The sequence below is a fragment of the Tachypleus tridentatus genome, chromosome 1, assembly GCF_004210375.1.
Source record: "Tachypleus tridentatus isolate NWPU-2018 chromosome 1, ASM421037v1, whole genome shotgun sequence".
Classification (NCBI taxonomy): Eukaryota; Metazoa; Arthropoda; class Merostomata; order Xiphosura; family Limulidae; genus Tachypleus; species Tachypleus tridentatus.
Window position 1 is genome coordinate 16,144,721 of NC_134825.1, and position 12,743 is coordinate 16,157,463.

Below are 12,743 nucleotides of genomic sequence, written 5' to 3' on the forward strand. Positions count from 1 at the left end.
CGCTGTTATTTGGCGTGAGAATCTGCTTTTCAAACGGGAAAATTAAGTATGAATTTTCTTACAAAATTCATAGATTAAACTACTTTATGTTGGTGGTTTAAAGTAAACTTTAAACTGAAGTATTAGGAAGCAAAAAATATCTCTAACAATTCAGTAGAGACTGTTTTGAACTATTAAAAGGTATGTTTATTAAATGGAATATAATACTAATAGTTTTAAGTTATATCGGTTACAGTAGTACATATCTGTTTCCTATACTTTAGTTATTAACACAGTAACTTGAGTGAGTAACAGTTACAACAACGCCGTAAGTGGAATTTATAGCACTAACGGTAGGTTGTAAGTATAACAGTAATGAGTAGAATACGTAATAAAGTTCTTGACCTTCAAGAAATTTTGAGTGAAAGTAAAGAGGAATGCTTAATGATATGTTAACGTCAGTATATTTGTTGTATACGGTGTTCACTTAATACCAGTACCACTGTACCAGGGTTCACCAGACTAACTACAAATAGTACATTATTACTACTAATACCACTATGACTGTATTATGTGACACAATACTAGAAGTAATACCATTATGACTAGTACTAGTACTGTAATAATAATAATACCACTCTGACAGTATATATATTATGCTGTCTTATTAAAACACTGTCTCTTCCCCAACCAGAGATGTCTTGATAGCAGGGATTGGACATCTGTGACTTTTCTGGCTTGGTGAAACTTGTATCGGATGTAGCATGCATTCAAAGATTAGAATTAGAGAAGTGATTAATAATATAATATTGTTTATATAATACCATTTACTTATTATTTTGAGTTTATATTAACTGTTCCATTATTCAGAGGAAGTGTGAACCAGTTTATTACTTGGATTTTTCTCCCTTGTGGTAAGTAACTATATATCAGGTTCATATCAATAAAAAATAAAGCTTTCTGCTGAGTGGCTAACCTGTAATGTAAACAAATTTGTAGGGGCTACTTGACCCATTTAAGCTATCTGATTTTCTACTATTACTCTATTCCAATCTTTTATAAGGAAACCCCTTTTAAAATAAATTGTAATCTCCTTAAACACTCATATCCTCTCAAACTCTTTCAGTGTTTTAACTTTTGAAGGTTAACTAACCCATAGACTGACTACCCAATTAAAACATAACAATGGAGTTTTAAAGATATTTCCTAAACTGAGGCTAGCATCATATAATCAAAAGGTATTACTTTCAGCCAGGAATTCTTAACCTCTAATAAAATCTTAAAAAGTATAAGCCGTGCACCCTTGAGTTTTTTCCTCTTTACTTAAAACATTTCAAGAGATCTTAATCTTTCCCTCTTATTATCACCCTTTTGAATAATAGCATTCTCTAAACCATCTTCAAGAACTGAGCTTCAGAAGAGTTTTAGTTTATTACTTTTCACACTTTTACTCGTTACTTTTCTCATTTGGCTCCAGGCTATGGAATGGACAATGATGCTCTTGCATATATGGATGGTTTTATTTCTATCTTTTTTTTTGTGGATTTTGGCATTCCAGGAATCTCTGATTTGGTGGAGATGAGCGTGTATACTATCCTTTCAGTAGTTATTATACATCCAGTCAGTCAGGAATTCTACTCCACTGAACCATCCAGTTTTCCTTGGGAACTGCATCTTAGTTTTCGAGTAGTGGTTGAGTCATTTCAACACTACCATCAATATACCTGTATTACAGGTTTCATCTTTTCATATATGCCTCACCTCAGAGATTGGGTGCATATACTGGAGGTTAGGAATTCCATGGTATATGGATGGGAGGTGAACCTTCCTTCCACATCAATAATTTCAAACTTCTTACTGTCCTGTTATGATTCACAGTCTAGATCTATTACAGATGAATATCATTATGATTCTTTCCATTGTTTTCACAATGGTCTCTTAACTTTCCTGTCATAGGAACACGTTCTCAGGACCTTTATTTTCAAACTTTTGCTACTTCTCTGTGGGAAGCTTACTCCCATTGTATCAGCCTAGCATGGCATTTTTTTGGGGTGGTGAATTTCATAACAGGTCACCTGTCTTAACCTAATTGACTCTCATGTCCATGTGGATTCTCCATTGCAAGGTTTCCTGTTAGATTTGCTCTAAGTTCAGGTCTCAAGTGATCAACACATTTGTAACTCTTTTATACTCAACTGTACGTGTTGTGAACCATAATACCTCATCCTTAGGCTTTGACAGTAGATGCATTCATTGTAGATTGGATGTTGTTGCACCTCTATTTTTTTCATAGGCCTTCTTTTAATCAGAGTTCTGGCTGTGATTCAGTCCTCTACTTAAGAGCTGATGGTAGTCCATCCAGTTATTTAGTCATTTTTTCAAATGGCCTTTTCTTTTACATTGCTGGCAGTTTAGGGTAATATTAAATGCTTTTTCTCAACAACTATTTAAATCTTTAGCCTCAGGTACCATGTATCACATTTCCCTTAATGTTACTCTCTTTTTGTTGCTGCTAGCATGTAAATGTCATTGGTAAGAATTGTTTGTACTATATGTGCACAGGATTTTATTGCTCCATTTTGGATTTGCTATATATACCCTTTTAGTTCCTTTCTTTCCAAGTCTGGCAGCTAGGGAAGATGATAAATACTTCTTATCAATTATTTTGCCAGCTATATCTTACCTCTGTGGCTAATTAAACACTGATGAATTATTTCCTCTCAGAGCCCTAAAGTGGTGTGTGGCTTGCACTACCTTTTTTTTTTGAGGTGATGATACTTGACTCTGTATTCATAGGGATTCTTTGGTTTGTCTAAGGAATTCCAATTTCTTTAACAAGGTAGATTTGCAAATATCTATGTTGATTATTCTGAACTTTCTTTGCAAGGAAACTTCTGAGAGTCACACCTCATCAGATTCATCATATTTCTGTGTCTTTTGTGGCCTGTTTCAATTACCTTCCGAAGGTCATCAAACAGGCTGGTATGTGGCTTTCTCCCGATACCTTTCACTCACATTCTTTATATAATCTGGCAGTTTCTTCTGAGGATTTTCAACTGTCCCCTGCACCTGTTTTAAAAACATCTGTTAGATTATGAGGAGTGAGTATTTTTGTACTCCCCTTGTCTCTTTCTTTTCTGGGGTCCTTTACCTCTTTTTTTTCTTTTTTTTTCATTGGATTCTACTCTGTGGGGAGTGTTGCCGAGCCAGGTGTTATTTTATCAATCCACTTCTGCATTAGACCAAATTTAAACAAACGTCCTACTGGTTGCAACAGGCTCTGTAGAAATAAGATGTTCCATAAGACCACCTGTGTGCTTATCAGATGGTATTACCATATTCTGCTGGACTACCACTTATCAACTATCATGAATAAAGGTAAAGAGGATCTTGCCCATCCTTGTCAGTCATGAGATTGAATAAATCAGGGTCAGTATGCTTTTAACAATTTTGAAAACTTGATTTGACTATTGCACTGTTTCTAGAGCACTGTGCCTGAGGACTCCATCATACACATTATTCTAGAGATTCTACTGGTGGAGCTAAAGAGTCCTTACCACACACTGTTTTCAGTCAATGGAGTAGTGGGTACAGATATTTCCTTCAGAATGTTCGAGTGTTTTCCTTTACTCTTGAAGAAGAGGGTAAAGTTGAAGGCCCTCTTATCTGGGTCTCTGGATGTTTTTCTTAGATGTTTGTAGGAGAGCATCCATGGGGGCCTACTTCAGATTTGATGCTAAGCTATTCAGTTTGGGTGTGAATTTCTTTTTTTTTTTATCAATATTGATTTAACATGTTGCTTATGGAAGCAGGTCCCCTACCTTCTTGTAATTCTGACTTATGGAAGCAGGTCCACTATCTTCTTGTAATTCTGATTGTGGAGTATTCCCATTGTAGGTCTTTGGATAAGCACACCATTCTACATCCTCTTCATAACTCTAGGGACAAGTGAAATGCTCCTTGCCCATAAAGACGGGAAGTAAGGATAAATTTTCATGATTCCAGATGGGATTAGTTCTATTTCTTTAGCTGAGTAAGACATGCACAATCCCAAAATTCCAAGCTTGGGTTGTTGCCTTTTGGACTTTTTTGGGTGGAAGAGAAAGTTTGTCCACTTTGGTACCACTTCATCCCCACAATTCTTGGCAGTTCAGCTGACAAAATTTGTGTTGTTTTTTTTCTTTAAATGCCTTTTTTCAACCTGTACTTATTAAATAACTTCTCTGACCTACATTTCACTACATCATTGTGCCATACATGTACCAAAAAAACTGCATTCTTTCAAGCCCACCTTTATTATATCTCTTGCTCTGTCAGTTATATACTCCCTATGTCTCTAAATAGTATAACCTGTTTCTTTCTCCCTATTTATTCCACAGACTATTTTATCCAAATGCCTTGTCAAGGAATCACCTATAACTGTATGATCCATATCCTTCTCTAACCCTTTTGTTTTTCTTCTCTCTAATAGTATATCATCTGCTGAAATTTGTTGCTCAACAGAATAAAGTCATTATGACTAAATTCACTACTTTTTACTATGATAATGCTTCTTCCAACTTCCTGAATGTCACATTAGCTGATGTATTCCTTGCCATGTAAAATCTTAAGCTCTTCCTGAAATTCTGTTACCACATTCCCTAGTCTATGCTTCTCTGTATCTGTTGCCCCTACCTTAATCATGATAGCCTCCAACTTACAAACTCTCTGCACTAATTGCAAATTTTCATTACTAGGTTTCTTAAAAGTACGTCAGTCCCTAGTTCCCAAATAAAACTCGTTCATTGCAACCATTACACTTGGCAAACTGTGAATGCTTAATGCTAGTCTTAACCATTGTGTTTATACTTAGTCATGTGAAAAAGTTAGGACACCCTATGAAAGCCTGTGTATTTTTGTAACATTTTTGGATATATCTATATTTAATCTCAATTTTAACAATACTGAGATATTATAGGAATATAACTAAACAATTAAAACTGAAGAAAAGACTTTTCAAGATCTTCTGTAAATGTAATTCTTCAAAAATGCATATGTTAACTGAGGAAAAAGTTAGGACACCCCCACATTTATTCCCACTTAAAATGGCTCAACTCACACACAAGTGTATCACACTAGGTGCACATGATTAGAAGATCGTTACTTAGCATTTTGAATGATGCTTGCCCTGTTTAAACCTCAGACATTTAGTTTGGTGTACTCCTGACTGTTAAAGTGAGAGTGAGCACCATGGTGAGAACAAAAGAGCTGTCTGAGGCCTTCAGAAAGAAAATTGTAGCAGCTTATGAGTCTGGTAAGGGATTTAAAAAGATCCCAAGAGATTTTGAAATCAGCCATTCCACTGTCCGGAAAATAGTCAACAAGTGGAGGGCTTTCAAAACAACTGGCAACATGCCCAGGTCTAATCGTCCAAGCAAGATCACCCCGATAGCAGACCGCAAGATGCTAAAAGAGGTCTCCAAACACACTAACATCACGAGACCTACAGCAGGCTCTGGCTACTGTTGATGTGAAAGTGCATACCTTTACAATCAGAAAGAGACTGCACAAGTTTAACTTGCATGGGAGGTGTGCAAGGAGGAAACCTTTGCTCTCTAAAAGAAACGTCAAAGCCAGACTGAAGTTTGCCAGAGAGAATGTAGACAAAGACCAGGACTTCTGGAATAATGTTTTTTGGACAGATGAGTCTAACATTGAATTATTTGGACACCAGAACAGAGGACATGTTTGGCGTAAACCAAATACAGCATTCCAGGAAAAGAACCTCATACCAACTGTGAAGTATGGAGGTGGAAGTGTCATGGTTTGGGGCTGCTTTGCTGCAGCAGGACCTGGACAGTTCACAATCATAGAATCCACCATGAATTCTACTGTCTATCAGAAGGTGCTTGAGGAACATGTGAGTCCATCTGTAAGAAAATTAAAGCTGAAGCGGAACTGGACCCTGCAACACGACAATGACCCAAAACATACCAGTAAATTCACCAAGGACTGGCTGAAAACTAAGAAATAAAGAGTCCTGAAATGGCCGAGTCAAAGCCCAGATCTTAATACCATTGAGATGCTGTGGGGTGACTTGAAACGGGGCTGTACATGCAAGAAACCCCTCAAACATCTGACAGCTGAAAGAATTCTTCATTGAGGAGTGGGGAAAACTCTCTTCAGACCGATGTCAGAGACTGGTAGATGGCTACAAGAAGCGTCTCAGTGCAATTATTTCAGCCAAATGGGGTAACACTATCTATTAGGGGGTAGGGTGTCCTAACTTTTTCCTCAGTTCGAATATGCATTTTTGTAGAAGTACATTTACAGAAGATCTTGAAAAGTCTTTTCTTTAGTTTTAATTGTTTTGTTATATTCCTATAATCTCTCAGTATTGTTAAAATTGAGATTAAATATCTATATATCCAAAAATGTTACAAAAATACACAGGCTTTCATAGGGTGACCTAACATTTTCACATGACTGTATAGCATGAAAATAAATACTTAATACCAAATACCAGTAACCTATTGTTAACTCTTTCTGTTAAGCCTAATGTTTAAGAACCAATAATATTTTTTTCATCATTACTTTGTTTTCACACTAAAGCATATCTTTAATTATAGGAAACTGAGAAACAGAACTTAATGATTTATAATATAAGTGACAATATATGTAACGTTATTAATAAAATGTAATTAGTTTGATTGATAGCCTATCTACTGTGTAACAGTATGTGTAGAATTTAAAACACCAAGAAACAGTATGCTAGTTCTTAAGATTGTATTTATTTAATAAAACAGTTTTTCTATCCTGTTTAACAGTATACCAGAAGGTTGAAATATACCTAGAAACCTAAAATGCCATTACACTTTCTAAGCCTATTTTAACATAGTTGTCAAATTTACACCACCAGACTCTAAGTTAAACCTTTACAGGCTTGCTTTTATTTCCCAAAATTATTATATTCAGTTATTATTGTGTTATTTAACCCAAATTACTACAAATTATGATGTTAACATAAAATAACTTTCAGAAGTCTAACAGCTTAACTTTTCAGCATTCTTTTTCAGTTGCAATGTGTTCTTTAAGTGAGTTTCAGAGAAAACTTGAAACTTTATGAATGATAACAACTAACTTTGAGGTTTAGTTTTTTGTGTTTTTTTTTAACAGTTTTAGTTTATATTAGAGATGGGACAGTCTAGATGGACTAATAGATCCATTGTTGTCCCTGAAAATTGTTTTATCCAAAATCATAGAAGCTGGATAACAACAATTAAATTAGCCTTTCATTAGTCTGTGCTTTCATATAAGACTTTGAATGGTGTTGGTATTATAATGACAGTTGTTGTGATTAGGATCTGAATTTTCTTATTACTTATTCCCTATCAGTTATAAAACTTTAAAAGATAAGATTTACAATAATTAAAACTTCTGTGTTACACAGTATAGTAATGATAACCTAATATTCCAGTACTACAATAATAAAAAACTTCTATATTACACAGTATACTTATGATAATCTAATATCCCAGTATTATAGTAATTAAAACTTCTGTATTACATGGTGTATTAATATTCTAATATCCCAATATTTCAATAATGAGAACTTCTGTATTCTATAGTATATTAATAATAATCTGATGTCCCAACATTATAATAATTAAAACTTTTATATTACATAATATATTAATAATCTAATATCCCACTTCACACATATGTAATGGTTGTACATTCAGCACTGTAGGTAACACGTAGTATTTTAATGTTGACTGAGATAATTTTAAATAGTGTTATGCTGTAAATAAACTATTTTGATACAATATGTAATGAAATATGTGGAAAGGTTTTTGGAAAACTTCTGTTTAACAAATACAATTACAGTTATTAATGCCAACATGATGTCTGTAAAGGTCTGGAAGATGATGCCAACTCTTGTTTAAAAAGTGCAATGTGAAATATATGTCACAACCACAGTGAAAGGGTTAAAGAAAAGGATGATTTATTTTGATTTCCCTTATTACTGATTTAAATAGATTTTAATGTTGGAAATGATAAATGGACAAAGTGTTGAATATTTTGAAAACATTTTGTATACTAGTAAGTTTGTCTATCAAAGTCCATTAAGCAGAGACTACACGTTTGCAGCTTTCCTTTAAAAATAAAAAACTTATTCTTCTACAATGTATAAACTATAAACATTATTCATAAACTACATGAATAAAATTTGTAATAAAGTTTCTTTTTACAATCAGTCAAACCAACAATATAATTATCTCTTATGGATGAAAGATAACAATAGACTTGTTAAAACATCCTTTGGTTTTTATGGTACTACATTACTGAGCTAATTTTGTTATTTTCTCTCTGTACAATGTATATCTAACAATGATAATTCATTGTTATTGTCATCTTTCATCTATAACAGAGATAATTATGTTGTTGGTTTGATTGATTGTAAAAAGAAACTTTATTACAAATTTTATTCATGTAGTTTATGAATAATTAATCATCTTTCTCTTTTATAAACAGACATGTCTTCCTCAAGATCTTATCAGTTTGATTGATTGTAAAAAGAAACTTCATTATACATTTTATTCGTGTAGTTTATGAATAAATAATCGTCTTTCTCTTTTATAAACAGACATGTCTTCCTCAAGATCTCTTGTTTCTGAAAATGCAGACTTCATCCTAGCACGCAAGGTTGCTGTACAAAGAGCTAGGACATCCCTTTTGTGGGGAGTTATTAGTTTCATAATAGCAATAATATTATTTATAGATATGTAAGTATTATTTATTTATATAGTCTTTACTCTTGAATTACAAACTTTTTCACTGTTGACTGCTCATTGGATCCATGTATTACATCATACTGAGTATTTATTGTATTTTTGTATACTGAAATACTTCATATGAAGGGTGATACACTGGGTGATATCACTCGTTTTCTTTTAAACAGTATTTGATAGGATTAATTACAGTTCCAAGAATTTTTTTTACACATTTTGATGAAAATGGAGAATTTGGACAATGTAACTTTGTTGTAAAATATAATTTAAAATTTTTTAAGTTTCTCTTGTTAAGTATAAGACTCGGTTTTAGTAGTTAACCAACTTAAACCCCCTTGTTGTCCAATTGCAACTAGCACCCTAGAGAAGACCTTTACTCAAAACAACATCCCATTCTATTGTGTACTTATACATATTCACAATACACACATGATGTTGTATTTGATCTTTGACTAAATTACCTGTAAATTACCTATTTATAAACTCAAACTTTGAAATGTTTTTTACCTATTTTTTTGTTTTAAAAAGATTGTACTTTGTACTAGAGAACTGTTAGTACAATCCAACAAAAGCAGCTTAAAACTTCAGGAAAAGTTCACTTTTGTGATTAGCTAATAATAGTGTTTTAGTTACTGATCTTTCTACCATGGACAAGCTGCACCTCTAATTATGCCACTAAATCACCACATGCAACTCGTTTTTATAAAGGAAGATTCCTGTCTGTATTAATGAATTCAGCATGGTTCATCAGAGATTTTTTAAGTACAAATATGCTTGTAACTTAAACTCAAATAATAGTAATTTAAAACTTTCTCAAGTGTTAAATGATATTTGTATGGCTATTTTTCAGAAGGACACAAGTAATTAAAACACATATAATGTTTCTTCCTGTAGTAAACTAGGATCTGTATCTCGTTACTTCTGCGAAGATGTACCAATGTTATGGTATTTTGGTAAGTTGATTATGTTTGTGTATTCCAATTAATTGTCTGCACTGTACCAGAGATGTAAAAACATTATATACAAATTCACTTATTCTGCTTAGTAACCTAAGTGTTAACTCTCTCAACCAATGCATCATGAGGTGTAGATGTCTTAGGAAATACATATATATAACAAATAGGAAGACACATTCCAAACTTATGAAATATGACAGTTGTTTACATTTTACTTGAAGAAGATACTTGTATTTGACTGGAAATCTTGAAGTCTGTTGAGTAAGACATTACTCTGAACAGAAATTACTTGTTTTTTTTAAATACCTTATTCAGATAAAGAGTAAATGAGGCTTATCAAGTATGACACATGAGTACAAGTCAGTTTTGTGATATAAGTACTAGAAATCATTGTTTTTGTGATATGTTTTTATTTATTATATTATACTTTAAAGAAAAGAACTAGAAATTAAGTATTTATGAGTAAATAAGATATATGTTCATAAGAACTTGCAGACTTTGTACACTTATTCCATTGAAAACATAAAAAACAACTACTGAATACATATAAGGTTTATTGAATCATAGACTTTGGCATTGTACAAAGCTATATCATAAACATTTTCTTTCACTTTTATTAGATCATTCTCTTTAACAACCACTCTACTATAAATAAGCTAATAAATCCTCTCTCATTGTGTTCTTATAACCATGATTTGATAAACTCTCTGGGAAAGTTCTGGTAGTTGCACTGCATTAACTTGTTTGTCATCAATGGTAGTGTATTCTGATATCACATACATAGTCTGAAGGCAGGAGCAATGATTCATTGCTTTATAATTAACATGTTTCTTCATCCACTAACAGTGAAATAAATGTGAGAAATACATGAGAAGAGATTAGGTGTAGAAACTCTCAGAAGGACTTTGGAACTTTGTGATGTACACTAAAGAGGAGAGAAATGTGTCACTCAGTTTTATATGTTTCAACCTTTAAACTGTTTTGGTGGTTATGAGGTTAGTGAAATTGGCCAACTCCATATAAAATTATGATAGAGAAAATAAAAGATATAATTTTTCTGGAAGAAAAAAAAACATTTAATATTTGTGAAGTTTTAGAGATTATAAAAAATGAAATTTGGAAAATTTTAAATGAAGAAAAACATGAAAATCACTTTGCACTTGGAGCAGTCAACACTCTGACTCCATACATTCACAGACAAATGTTTAGTAAAAAATAATTAATCAAAAATTCAGATCTTATTATCTGCTAAAGACTTGTAATGTTTGCTAAAAGTTTAAAAACTTTTGTAAAGATGCACAAAACTTGTTAAAAGTTATAATATGGAAACTGATGGTTAGTGATGAAATATATGAAACATAGCATTATATAGAAATTGACTTATTCTACATAGTAAATTAAATCTGTTAAAGTCTGGTATTATGTATAAACATCAAGTTGGTAAATTTGTCTGTGTTGTTTAGAGATTATATTGATTAAAGGGAACTGGGAAACTTCTAATTACAGTAGATAATAATGAAGTTTATAGATCTACTTTGGTACAAAGTAGCCAACAAACATGTACAAAAAAAAATTCATATAGTATCATTTGTATTTTAGTTGATAATTTTAAAATGGTAAAAGAAAAATATAAATAACTGAGCTTTTCTAGTATCCTACATTAAAGCATTTTAATAGTATTTGGTAAGAAACTATTTGACAGTAGAATTTAAACAGTATTCTCAGTAAGAAATTATTTGAAAGTACAATTTAAAAATATATTCAATAAGAGATTATTTGACATTAGAATTCAACAGTATTCAGTAGCAAGATATTTTATTTTGAGTGAATAATCTTTAGCAAGACAATTTTTTATCGTGACAAGCTATGAATAATATTTGGTGTGAGAGAAATTCATACATTAGGAAAATGTAATATAAAATCAAAGTGTAATATTTATAAAGGTGAAGTTATATGATAAGAAGAATATTTATATTTAATGAGTTATTTTTTTATTGTATTTCTTGACAAGTGGTCCACAAATTTTAGTTTAATGTTAGCATGGAAGTGTGATACTTGAACCCTATTTTAGATTCCTATTAGTAAACTGGGATGAAGTTCAAGTATTTGTATTCACCTGTCCTAAAAAGTTTGGAAAACATCCATAAAGTTATCTGAAGTAAGGTTTATAAGAATATAATAGTATTGTGAAAACGATTAATTGTTCAGTTGCCAGTTTATGAAAAAGCTTTAACTTTGAAAGATTTATTGCATTTTATTTACATATCTAAATTGAATCAAAGAACAGAAATATTATCTCTGTTTACTGAATATAAGCAAACTTGACCAAGTCTTGACATTGTTAATGTTGTATATGAACAATACATAAACATTCTTATTTGATCTTCAGTGTTTTTTGACTCCCTCAACATACTTTGACCAGATAGGCATTAAGGACTTCAGAAATTGATACAAGGCATGTATACAAGAATATATAAGCAGGATGGGAAGTCCAAGGTTACTAATCAGTAAATGCATCTTACCAGTTCTTTGGTGTCACATGGAGTGAGCTAATGTATGTGATTTTCCAGTCTTTTGACTCTGCTGTTGCTCACATACAAGAAGATTAAGTCTACTCACATCAGTATACACATTCTTCAATTTCTTAGATAAAGAACTATGTGACCCAAGTGTTTGTTTAGGAGAAACAGTTGCAAGTTCTGTGTAGTAAGACTGAATTATTAGAAGCAAAGTAGTGTGGGATGGAGGAGTTTCCAACATTGTTATGACACACAATAAAATTGGAACCACCAGTATGGCAAGAACTTGGTAGTTTGTATTGATAGCACCATATTCTCAAAAGTGAAATAAAATTGCCAGTTTGGCAAGGCCAAAGGTTAGATGCTAAAGTATACAAGGATGATATGCTTAACTGTTTCCTAGAGCTGTTAGGAACTGTTTCTTAAAAAGCAGTAATCACCTAACACTGATGAACTACAAACACAATAAACTGCTATGTAGTATACAAGAGGAGCAGTTTTTCTGAAACAGATATTCA

The 12,743-nt window shown here is 32.3% G+C and overlaps 1 protein-coding gene across 2 annotated transcripts in view; it reads left to right on the plus strand.

Annotated features, from left to right (window-relative positions):
- The window catches only part of LOC143243774 (transmembrane protein 209), a 60,293-nt gene continuing 47,550 nt past the window's right edge, over positions 1-12,743 (plus strand). For both annotated transcript variants that reach the window (XM_076487412.1, XM_076487421.1), the window contains exons 1-3: positions 1-180; positions 8,606-8,744; positions 9,645-9,703. In XM_076487412.1, coding sequence (XP_076343527.1) covers positions 8,608-8,744; positions 9,645-9,703 — 196 coding nt within the window. In that variant the 5' untranslated portion in view covers positions 1-180; positions 8,606-8,607. The remainder of the gene's footprint in view (positions 181-8,605; positions 8,745-9,644; positions 9,704-12,743) is intronic.